The sequence below is a fragment of the Oncorhynchus mykiss genome, chromosome 23 (assembly GCF_013265735.2).
Source record: "Oncorhynchus mykiss isolate Arlee chromosome 23, USDA_OmykA_1.1, whole genome shotgun sequence".
NCBI classification, from domain to species: domain Eukaryota; kingdom Metazoa; phylum Chordata; class Actinopteri; order Salmoniformes; family Salmonidae; genus Oncorhynchus; species Oncorhynchus mykiss.
Genome location: NC_048587.1, coordinates 39,541,973 through 39,554,522, shown reverse-complemented (window position 1 = coordinate 39,554,522; position 12,550 = coordinate 39,541,973). Strand labels below are relative to the sequence as shown.

General features: G+C 39.3%; 1 protein-coding gene across 2 annotated transcripts; it reads right to left on the bottom strand.

Annotated features, from left to right (window-relative positions):
• Positions 1-1,207: 1,207 nt before the first annotated feature.
• srgn (serglycin) lies at positions 1,208-12,344 on the bottom strand. Of its 2 annotated transcripts, none has more exons than XM_021580978.2 (3): positions 12,172-12,344; positions 5,462-5,600; positions 1,208-3,241 (listed from the first exon to the last, which is right to left on the bottom strand). In XM_021580978.2, the coding sequence occupies exons 1-3, from the start codon at positions 12,239-12,241 to the stop codon at positions 3,031-3,033; spliced, it is 420 nt and encodes a 139-aa protein (XP_021436653.1). In that variant the 5' UTR covers positions 12,242-12,344; the 3' UTR covers positions 1,208-3,030. The 2 variants fall into 2 exon arrangements, with proteins under 2 accessions (XP_021436653.1, XP_036816324.1); XM_036960429.1 differs by lacking the exon at positions 12,172-12,344 and adding an exon at positions 8,873-10,239 and having other exon boundaries at positions 2,757-3,241.
• Positions 12,345-12,550: the final 206 nt, after the last annotated feature.

Genomic DNA, 12,550 nt, shown 5'->3' with positions numbered 1-12,550 from the left:
TCACATCGATGGGGCTGTGGTGGAGCGGGTCAAGAGCTTCAAGTTCCTCGGTGTCCACAACACTAAGGATCTATCAAAAACTGTGTTTTCTTTGTATTTTTTCCCCATCATCTTTGAAATGCAAGAGAAAGGCAAAAATGTATTATTCCAGCCCAGGTGCAATATAGATTTTGTCCACTAGATGGCATCAGTGTATGTGCTAAGTTTTAGACTGATCCAATGAGTCATTAAATTTCTGTTCAAAATGTTGTGCTATTATTTCACTGTAATAGCTACTGTAAATTGGACAGTGCAGATTGATTAACAAGAATTTAAGCTTTCTGCCAATATCAGATATGTCTATGTCCTGGGAAATTGTATTTTTACTCACAAGCTCATAGCTAATTGCTAATCGCCTACGTTAGCTCAACCATCCCGTGGAAGGGACACCAATCCCTAAGAAGTTTTTAACTGACTGTATCAGTATGGCAACTGCTTGGCATCCGACCGTAAGACGCTACAGATGGTAGTACGTATGGCCCAGTACATCACTGGGGCTGAGCTCTTTGCCATCCAGGACCTCTATAACAGGCTGTGTCAGAGGAAGGCCCTAAAAATTGTCAAAGACTCCAGCCACCCAAGTCATAGACTGTTCTCTCTGCTACCACACGGTAAGCGGTACTGGAACGCAAGTCTGGGTCCAAAAGGCTCCCAAACAGCTTCTACCCCCAAGCCATAAGACTGCCGAACAGTTAATCAAATGGCTACCCTGACTATTTGCATTGACTCCTTTTAATTTGTACTGACTATCTTGCACCGGCTTTATGAACACTCACTGGACTCCACCCACACATTCACAGATACTACACTGACACACACACAATGCACACACACATACTTTCACACTCTTTCATGCGCTGCTGCTACTCTGTTTGTTATCTATCCTGATTGCCTAGTCACTTTTACACATACCTAAATGTACACATTACCTCAATTACCTCTACCTTGTACTCCTGTACATTGACTCAGTACCGGTACTCCTTGTGTATATTCTCATTATTGTATTGTGTTACTATTTATTTTTAGCAAATGTTTCCCACTTTTTAACTTTGCATTGTTGGGAACAGGTTTGTAAGTAAGCACTTCACGGTAAAGTCTACACCTGTTGTATTCGCTGCATGTGACAAATAACATTTGATTTGATTTGAAAAAGTGAAGGTAGCAGATGTATAAAAAATGTATAAATTCTTTATTTAGGTTATCACATTGAGAATGAGATCTCTTTTCGAAGTGTCACCAGAGTATGAAAATAATGTTAACAAAGCGGCTTGCATAGGCTAAAAATCACTTTAACCTGGAAAGGAGCATTCAAGAACATTAATATATGTGAATTAACACGCACTGTTTGCGGATGACAATACATTTCTGAAGGTTTTGGCAATATCTCTATTGTTTACAGTAACTTTCTTTAGAAGAGGTTTAGATAATCCCTATTCATATCACTTGACTTTGATACATATAGCACTGTGTGACCATCCAGCGTTACTCAGTAAACTTTTATTTTGACAGAGAAATGTGCACTGTAAATCCTCTTGTTGCAAACATCACACTTTAAAATCCATGAGCTATCATGTGACCTAAAGTCAAATGGATAGGTGGAGCGGGCTTGCACCTTTAAATGCACAATCCTTAATTCCTTATTCAGCCTGGAGAAATGTAACCACTCTCAAATTCAAAGATGGATCTATGAATGCAAAGACTGACAGTCTGTGAGATCAAAATTATAGTTTGACATATAGCTTTAAGCTAAAGATACAAAAACACTAGTGAAACCTGAGCACTACTATGTGTGTACTAAAAGGAACAAAACAGCCTAGTGTTTTAATCCTGCATTCTCATCTGGAAAGTTTTGCTAAAGAGAGTGCGTTTGCCGCTTACTAACTCAAGACAGGCTAATATATTTTGTAACAGGAGGTTTTCTAAGTCATGAGAAACTCTACAGACGAAGCTCAGGGAAATATTCAACACAATGGTGTGATAACAGACTATGGGCAGTTCAGGAAATGACTTTTTATAAACCTATCGATGTTACTTTGAGCTGGGTGAATGGAATATGAATGACAGTCATCCAATATGCTGTAATTGAAATAAGGCCATGCTGATAAGAAAAATAATCGTTCTCCCTCATCTTAAACGGCACCCACTGCCACTGGATCTAAACCATGGTCTCCCATAGGAGAAACCAATGTATTGACCATTAGACCATTAGACTAACAAGGAATACCATATGTTGAGTGTGACTGATTCTGAAGTGACAGGCAGGGCTACGTCATCACGAGACCATGAGCCCGACTCATGTCCGCTACAGAAGCATAGGGAGCTCATATCCGCTCTAAAACAGTATTTGAGTTATAAATCATTGGATGATTAAAACATATGTTTATTTAATCCTTCAAATTGTCAAAACATTTTGCTCGGGTGAGAAAATACAAGTGCGGAATGATATCATGTTAGATTGTGACCATCGTGGAAATTCTGAATAAAGTATATTTGAAAACGGAGTGTTTCACAATATATCTTATAGTTTTCATTGTGGCTCAGTTGGTAGACCTTGGTGCTTCAATGCAAGGGTTGTGGGTTTGATTCCCACAGGAGACCAGTACTAAAATGTAAACAAATATATGCACTCACTACTGTAAATCACTCTGGATAAAAGCGTCTGCTAAATGACTAAAATGTAAAACAATAAAAGCATGATATACCCCTGAAAATTATGTTTAAAAATACAATTATTAACATTCTTGGCTGGTATTATAAATAATAATAAAAATACAGAAAAAAACACATGGGAGACTAATTTAATCTCTGGTTCCATGGGAAAATAACTAAACTTCAGTTACCTAAATCAGATTAAATACAATTTTACACAGCCAAGCATCAATAACTGGGTCAAAAAGCATGTGCTACTGTAATCTTGAGAGGTTGCAAGAGCCAATTATTTTTACACAAACGGATTAACATCAACATTTCAATATTTTGCATTCTGGCAGGCTACAGGATCAGGTGATCCTCTTTCAATTCCTGAGCACGAGGCAGAGCCTGATCCATGGCCATTTTCTGTGGGTAAACAAAGTCAGAGTAGTCAATCCCGTCCACATCTGCGCTGGCCAACTGGTCGCCAGAGCCCTGCTCAGTGAAGAGGATTCCAGTGTCAGAACCCTCGCCTGACTGCTCTAGCTCTGAGCCATCCTCTTCCAGCACTCTGGAAGAAAAACAGAAGCACAAGACCATTAGCCATTACAGTCTACATCCTCTAAGCTCTTCCTATGATTTTTCACTACAGCACAGGCTGGGGCGTCTCTACACTTCCATCATCTCTGCTTCATTTGTCTGGGAGCCTTAAGTCGTATTCAGTTGAATTGTGCATTGATTGTGCAAGTGATTGTGCAAGTGATTAACAAGAAAGGCTGAGTGACAACTCTAAAACTTCTATGAAGAAAATATATTGTTGAAATAGTGTTCCTTTGCTTACATTATCAACTGAGTAAATTAGAAAATAAACACATTTAGATTAATCTATTGTAAAACATTAAAAAGTTGCTCTAATACCTGTGAAGAAACACGTATTACTCCAGTCACTACATTGGATTTGTTACACAGTAACAGTGGTCGAAAAAGTACCCAATTATCATACTTGAGTAAAAGTAAAGATACCTTAATAGAAAATGACTCAAGTAAAAGTGAATGTCACCTAGTAAAATACTAGTTGAGTAAAAGTCTAAAAGTATTTGGTTTGAAATATACGTAAGTATCAAAAGTAAATGTAATCACTCAAATATACTTAAGTATGAAAAGTAAAAGTATAAATAATTTCAAATTCCTTATTTTAAGCAAACCAGATGGCAAGATTTTCTTGTTTATTTTAATTTACAGATAGCCCGGGGCACGTTCCAACACTGAGACATAATTTACAAACGAAGCATGTGTTTAGTGAGTCTTTCAGATCAGAGGCAGTAGGGATGACCAGGGTTGTTCTCTTGATAAGTGTGTGAATTTTACAATTTTCTTGTCCTGTTGTCACGCCCTGGTCGAAGTATTTTGTGTTTATCTTCATTTATTTGGTCAGGCCAGGGTGTGGCATGGGTTTTTGTATGTGGTGTGTTGGTATTGGGATTGTAGCTTAGTGGGGTGTTCTAGTTAAGTCTATGGCTGTCTGAAGTGGTTCTCAATCAGAGGCAGGTGTTTATCGTTGTCTCTGATTGGGAACCATATTTAGGCAGCCATATTCTTTGAGTGTTTGGTGGGTGATTGTCCTTAGTGTCCTTGTAACTGTCTTGTGTTAGTTTGCACCAGTTTAGGCTGTTTCGGTTTTCACATTACGTTTGTTTTCGTACAGTTCATGTTTTATCATTGTTGAATAAACATGGATTGCAATCTACACGCTGCATTTTGGTCCGACTCTCCTTCTACCGAAGAAAGCCGTTACACCTGTTAAGCATTCCAAATGTAACGATTACTTTTGGTTGTCAGGGATTTATGGAGTAAAAAGTACATTATTTTCTTTATGAATGTGGTGAAGTAAAAGTTGTCAAAAATATAAATAGTCAAGTAAAGTAGATATTAGGTATTAGTAAACTTACCAATGCTTCTGTTTGCATGGTACTTTTAACAACAGCAGTACAAAACATTTATAATTAAACAGTATTTCCTGACAGTTTGACAATGTTTTTTTTAACATGCTTAGAGGGAATTTATAATGATAATCCCTTTCTGTGCGACCTACAGTATAGGGAAGAGGGTTTTGTGAGATCCAACCCTTTTGGGTCCTGATGTTTTCTAACTGATACAATGTCTTGCTGAGGACTTAAACCACTAAATGGGAAGCGGTGTCTTAGGCCATATGAGAGCAAATTTCCTTATGATAGCAATTGTTTAGCTTCCTCAATAGTGAAAATGTTTAACAGAGCTGAGTACATATTGTTCTCTTCTGTCTGCTGTAATATAATGAATGCAGATATTAATGCTTGGGTGCTCCTTCACCCATGTATAATTAGATCACCTAATTCATATGGCTTGTAGTTTAAACACTCAACTTTCAGCAGGATAATCTAGACCAATAGAGTGTGTTTTAAACTCATAGTAGTAAGTCAATAAAGTGCTTACTTCTTGTATGCTACCATCACTCTCGGAATGAGAAAGAATATCAGAGGCCATTCAAGTCACAGTACGCAACTACCAGACTGATTCTGTCATTAAAAAAATATTTCCTACCACAGGAAATTGTATAGTGTTTCTTGAAAATTCTGAAATGTTATTGATCAAGTCTATTATTGCAATTCTTTATGGGGACATATCTCATCAAAAACAATGAAGCAACGAAGTTAGTCAGGACAATTCTGTCACATTATGCTCAATTCTGAAATTCAATAGCCCATCAAGCTTTGGTCTCCGGATAAATTAATTTGTGATGACGTATACTTACATATCCTTTACTGCAAATGGAGGGAGTCTGTCAGGAGGCCCAGGCAAGTCCATCCATGGACCCCTCTGTGTCTCACAGTTGGGATTCGTGGCGTCTGGCCTGCACTTAACCCACATATATCTACCTTTTGCTGGAGCACCTGTGTTTCATAAGGGAATAACAACATATAAACATAACTAATTTGTGACAGAGAATCTTCATGGACAATATTCCTATTGAATATGAAATACAGGTTACTGCCAAAACAAAGGAAACTGAGTAAATGAGGGATATAAAGTATATTGAAAGCAGGTGCTTCCAGGTGTGGTTCCTGAGTAACATTAAATTAAATTAAATTTGATGTTATTTGATGCCTTTGTCACAACAGGTGCGTAGACCTTACAGTGAAATGCTTACTTACAAGCTCTTAACCAACAATGCAGTTATAAGAAAAATACCTACAAAAAATAAATAAAAGTAACAAATAATTTAAGAGCAAAAGTTAAATAACAATAGCAGGGCTATAGTTAGTCGAGGTAATTGAGGTCAAATGTACATGTAGGTAGAGTTATTAAAGTGACTATGCATAGATAATAACAGAGAGTAGCAGCAGCGTAAAAGAGGGGGGGGGGGGGTGGGGGGGGGTGGAAATAGTTTGGGTAGCCATTTGATTAGTCTTATGGCTTGGGGGTAGAAGCTGTTTAGAAGCCTTTTGGACCTAGACTTGGCGCTCCAGTACCACTTGCCGTGCGATAACAGAGAGAACAGTCTACGACTAGGGTGGCTGGAGTCTTTGACAATTTTTAGGGACTTCCTCTGACACCGCCTGGTATAGAGGTCCTGGATGGCAGTGCCTTGTGGTCGGAGGCCGAGCAGTTACCATACCAGGCAGTGATGTAACCTGTCAGGATGCTTTCAATGGTGCAGCTGTAGAACATTTTGAGGATCCGAGGACCCATGCCAAATCTTTTAAGTCTCCTGTGGGGGAATAGATTTTGTCGTGCCATCTTTACGACTGTCTTGGTGTGCTCGGACCATGTTAGTTTGTTGATGATGTGGATACCAAGGAACTTGAAGCTCTCAAGTTGTACTTGTGCTTGAAAGGGTATTGTCATCTACTGTACATACATTAAGGTTATTGATTTCTATACATCTGGATGCTGATTATAATTATTTTTTTTATTTGTACCTTTATTTAACTAGGCAAGTCAGTTAAGAACAAATTCTTATTTTAACTGCCTTGTTCAGGGGCAGAACGACAGATTTGTACCTTGTCAGCTCGGGGATTCAAACTTGCAACCTTTCGGTTACTAGTGCAACACTCTAACCACTAGGCTACGCTGCCGCCCCAAAATAATGCCTGCAGCCTGTGCATAATCAATAGGCCTGAAAAGGTTTAGGGCAGCAGGGGTGTCAAACTCATTCCACGGCGGGCCGAGTGTCTGCGGGTTTTTGTTTTTTCCTATCAATTAAGACCTATAGACAACCAGGTGAGGGAGGTTCCTTACCAATTAGTGACCTTAATTCCTCAATCAAGTACAAGCGTGGAGCGAAAACCCACAGACACTTGACCCTTAGTGGAATGAGTTTGACACATGCTCTATCTAAACTGTTCCAAGGGCCTTCTGTAACAAGCAGACTAGGAGTTATGATTTGGGATCAGTTTTGCCTTTAAGACCACAGTGGACAGAGGGGACCTGATCAGCACTCCTACTCTGAAACGCTTGCCCATTTCTTGCTAGGATACTTGTTCTTGCAATCTGTGAGTAAATTATTGCTTTTGATAAAATAAAAATAATAGGTAGCCTACAGCTTAAGTCTTTGATGGACAGGACCATTACTGCATTCGACAAATGATATAGGTCAACTTATTTGGATTTTTAAACCAAAAAGGTACAACTTCATTTTATGGGGTCCTAATTAGTGTAATTACACTAACATGTATTGTAGTTCATTCTAATAACTCATAGTTACACTGCTATAACAACATGTAACTGGTGGTAATTGGAGTCTATAATTACAGATGTGTAAAAACAAATGCTTGTTACCATGCTTGTTACAAATGGGCAAGTTTCCACTAAATTCACCAATTTCGTGTTAAGTTTCTTCTCAGCTGCATCTGATTCAGTAATAACTGTCCCAAGGTTGTATTCTCTTGTTGCCCTTGACTATGACTTTTTAACCCAGCAGTGCTATTTGCAGAGTTAGCTCCAAGTAAATGTGGCAATTCTTCAACCATTTCTGAACCTGCGACCAGAATGACTGTTGCCTTTAGTTAGTCATTCTTTTAAATGTTTAATCATTTCTGCCCTCTGAATTCATGTTCATTATATAAATAGGCTGTTTAATTTTGTCTGGCTTGCCTTTCCGAATAAAATGGAATATTTCTTGCACATATCATTTAAAATCAAATCAAATCACATTTTATTTGTCACATACACATGGTTAGCAGATGTTAATGCGAGTGTAGCGAAATGCTTGTGCTTCTAGTTCCGAAAATGCATTAATAACCAACGAGTAATCTAACCTAACAATTCCACAACTACTACCTTATACACACAAGTGTAAAGGGATAAAGAATATGTACATAAAGATATATGAATGAGTGATGGTACAGAACGGCATAGTCAAAATGCAGTAGATGGTATTGAGTACAGTATATACATATGAGATGAGTAATGTAGGGTATGTAAACATAAAAGTGGCATAGTTTAAAGTGGCTAGTGATACATGTATTACATAAAGATGGCAAGATACAGTAGATGATAGAGTACAGTATATACATATACATATGAGATGAGTAATGTAGGGTAGGGTATGTAAACATTATATTAAGTGGCATTGTTTAAAGTGGTTAGTGATACATTTTTTTTACATCCATTTCCATCCATTTCCATTATTAAAGTGAGCTGGAGTTGAGTCAGTGTGTTGGCAGCAGCCACTCAATGTTAGTAGTGGTGGCTGTTTAACAGTCTGATGGCCTTGAGATTGAAGTTTTTGGCCTCCCGGGTGGTGCAGTGGTTAAGGGCGCTGTACTGCAGCGCCAGCTGTGCCATCAGAGTCCCTGGGTTCGCGCCCAGGCTCTGTCGTAACCGGCCGCGACCGGGAGATCCGTGGGGCGACGCACAATTGGCCTAGCGTCGTCCGGGTTAGGGAGGGATTGGTCTCATCGCGCACCAGCGACTCCTGTGGCGGGCCGGGCGCAGTGCGCGCTAGCCAAGGTTGCCAGGTGCACGGTGTAGCCTCCGACACATTGGTGCGGCTGGCTTCCGGATTGGATGCGCGCTTTGTACGGCTGGTTGGGTTGTGTATCGACGCGTCTCTCCCGAGTTGTAGCAATGAGACAAGATAGTAGCTACTACAACAATTGGATACCACGAAATTGGGGAGAAAAAGGGGTAAAATGTAAAAAAAGAGATAGAAGTTTTTCACCCTCTTTGATGCGGGGTGATGGTTGATGATCTTTATGGCCTTCCTGTGACATCGGGTGGTGTAGGTGTCCTGGAGGGCAGGTAGTTTGCCCCCGGTGATGCGTTGTGCAGACCTCACTACCCTCTGGAGAGCCTTACGGTTGTGGGCGGAGCAGTTGCCGTACCAGCCGGTGATACAGCCCGACAGGATGCTCTTGATTGTGCATCTGTAGATGTTTGTGAGTGCTTTTGGTGACAAGACAAATTTCTTCAGCCTCCTGAGGTTGAAGAGGCGCTGCTGCACTTTCTTCACAACGCTGTCTGTGTGGGTGGACCAATTCAGTTTGTCCGTGATGTGTACCCCGAGGGTCTACATAACTACCTAGCTAGTTTGTTGTGATATCCCGCTAGCCATATTAGTGCTTGCTAACACTAATAACAAAGACTTGTTTATCTATCACGAGATAGATCAGAGCCTGTCGTTTCCAATTGGAGCAAATGAATCATAGAGGGCAGAACAAGTACAAGCTAGTGAGATCCTATTGGCGCATTCTAGCATTTATTTGCATATTTCCGTTAGGGACCGCCTACTCTGTGAAGTGCGCGTGTGCAATAACTCAGTTCACCCTTGCACACATTCTAAACGCTATTTGTTAAACATTGGCAAGAGTAAAGTCTACAAAACGCTGTCCAAATTGTTTGTTACAGATTCTAGTTTTGGAAACAGAAAACTGTATGGAGATCAAATGTTTCATCGATGAGAAAATTATCAGAATGTCGGCCAAAATCAATCTTCTCCCACTTCTGGCTACTGGTAGTGAGTGGATACGCCAACCGGATGCTTCACATTTATACATCCGGTGAAATATCTGTCTCACTGTTCTATCTGTGCTGATAAATGATCTAGTGTTAAATGATTAGCTACATTGAAAAGGCACTAACGTTACTCAAGTACCTAGCTAGCTAACATGCTGGGTGTGTCTCACGTTTTACCCAAGGTTTAGGGAAGACCATCGAGCCAATCTAACGTTAGCTAGTTAGTTATCTATTATCTTATCATAATTGCCAGCTTTAGCTTGCTAGTTAGTTAGTCAAGGTTAGCATGCTAGCTAATCCCTAAAAAACTATATTAGATGGTAACTAGCTAGCTAGCCTAGTTGGTAGGTCAAACAAAAACATAGCTGACGTTTGCAAGCTAGTTACAGTTAGCTAACTAACATTAGGCTAGCAAGCTAACTACCTATGCTAAATCATCCAGCAGAATTCATGTTTCCAAAAAAGCGAAATAAATTGCATGGAAACCATACTTTCTCTCCCGTGTTGATGTTTTTCACCTACAACACATTGTTTCTTTCATGTCTGGATTTTTGGTGCTTTCAAGACATCTGGGAACTCGGAAAAAAACAGATCAAATCATGACGTCAGGTCGGAAAGTCAGAGTTCTAGAAAGATGCCAGAGTTTCCGACTTGTAATTCTAAATTTGATGACCTTTCAAAACTATTTTCCCAGTCGGAGATAATTTTTCCCCGAGTTCCCGGAGATTTCCGAGTTGTTTTGAAAGTGGCATTTGCACACTGACCTACTCGACCATATTCTCTGCGCACTGTCACATTTCGCCAGTGTCAACACGTGGGCATGTTCGAGGCCATTCTTATTTAGAGCGTGTTGCACAGATAGGCAGATCTTGACTTGATGCCTTAATTCCTGGGATAAATAAATAATTGCACCAATGCATCCCATTAAAAAGTGAGAATGCTCCTCAACAGTGAAACCCTTGCAAGGTTACATGATGGAATAAGAGTTTGTCTTATGATCATTTTAAGTGCATTTATAAACCATTATTCAACCAAGCTTAATAGGCTTACAATTTGGCAATTAACGATTGACTATTTCACACGTTTAACCATAACCAGGGATGAAAGTAAGCCGGTATAAATATTGGGGGTATGCAAAAATAAATATTGGGGGTATGCTGTACCGGTAAAACGTGAGCCTAACACAATAATTAACACAAAATGACATGAAAAATATAGGCTATTTTACACCATTATTTAACACTACCGCATGTCAGCCACATTACAAATTGTACATTTTGACAAGCGGAGATGAGTGGCAACGACCGAGACGCGCTTGGACAGCTGTGGTTGCATCCATGCAGGCCGTGTAAGCCCAATGACAATTGCAGAATGTCATTAAAATACACGTTTACAATACACACCGTTTACAATACACAAAGTGTTTTGTAACGGATGTCTCTTTCCATTCATCAAATTGCAGGAGCACAATGCGTGGACAAACGTGCGCGGGTACCCTACAGGCTACAGGAGCGCCTTTTTGAAGTGATTGTTTGACAATCAGATGAAAAATGCACCCTTAAATTAATGACCAATTCTTAGATTTTTTTTGGTCTGTGAACCTGTTTTTCACATTGGGCCTGGAAATCAGACCCTAGAGCCCTTTATTGCAATTATGTCAATGAGCTGAATTATGATGCGGTCCGTGCTATCAGTGATCCTTGGGATGTCCCTACCCCACTGAAGTTGATATTTAAAATGGTTAAGCTAAGGGTTAGGGTTACGTAAGGGTTATGGTTCGGTTTAGGGTAGGGTAGGGTAGGGTAGGGTAGGGGTTAAGTTTAGGGTAAGAATGTCCCACGGATTCCGGATAGCACTGAGCAATATGGTGCTATCACAAAACTTTAACATGTGTAACAAGCATGCTAACATGCATTCATTGTTATACCTCTGTAATTACAGACTGCAGATACGTACAGTTACATGTTGTTATTACAGTGAACTATTACAAGTAATTACAATAATTGTTAGTTTATTTAATTACATATGTAATTACACTGTAAGAAGGACCCCTTAAAATAAAGCGTTACCGATCAAATTACACTTTCACTTATGCAACCACCCCTTTTATAAATGACAGGTTAAAGTTATGAGAAACATGTCCATTGTTCTCATTTGTGGTTCTTCAAATGTTTTAATACTCTCACTCATACTTTATTCTGGTTGTGAAAAATAAGTCCTCCAGTCAGAAAATACAGACAAATGTAGACAAAATACACAGACCCGGTTTCGTGACATCTTGTCAGCAACCTAGGGTATTTTGTCAAGCGTGCCAAAAGCAGACATCACATTGATAGCAGAAGTGCAGATACGTTTTCAACATGAATTAATCAACATAAATGTTATTGTTACAAATCCGTAACTACACCTACTTACTTTTCTCAACAATGAAATACTGTAGTACCCAACATGTGGCTAATCCAAACATTTGATAATGTCTATTATTTATTTGAATAGGCTACTTACCAAATCCGTTATCTGCGAGAAAGAAAATGACAGCCAGTGTCAGACAGATCTTCAAATTCAGTAACTTCATTATTTCCTTTGTAATGAGGAGACGTCAATATATCCTTTAAAGAATAAGCTCTTTGTGAATATTCTTAAATACACTTAATCGTGCTGTTGAATGTCTCCAAACCCTGCCCATTTATGCGTCATTATTTCCTGAAACCAGACGTCTTCGTAAGAAGTTTAACATCTGCAGTGGAAAATTATTGTCTTCCATATATGGCATGCCGACGTTCACCACATTGAGTTAATAACGTAGATATAGCCTAAATAAAGATGATTAATACAGTATATCTGAACATTCAACGGCTATAAAAATTGGTAGTCCCACTGTAAA

What these genes read in the sequence shown, in the direction of transcription:
- srgn (XM_021580978.2), bottom strand. Translation starts at nt 12,241, where the DNA reads ATGAAGTTACTGAATTTGAAGATCTGTCTGACACTGGCTGTCATTTTC. An exon ending in TCTCGCAGATAACGGATTTG is followed by an intron (nt 5,601 to 12,171) that starts GTAAGTAGCCTA and finishes TATGAAACACAG; the next exon opens with GTGCTCCAGCAAAAGGTAGA. An exon ending in CCATTTGCAGTAAAGGATAT is followed by an intron (nt 3,242 to 5,461) that starts GTAAGTATACGT and finishes TTTTTCTTCCAG; the next exon opens with AGTGCTGGAAGAGGATGGCT.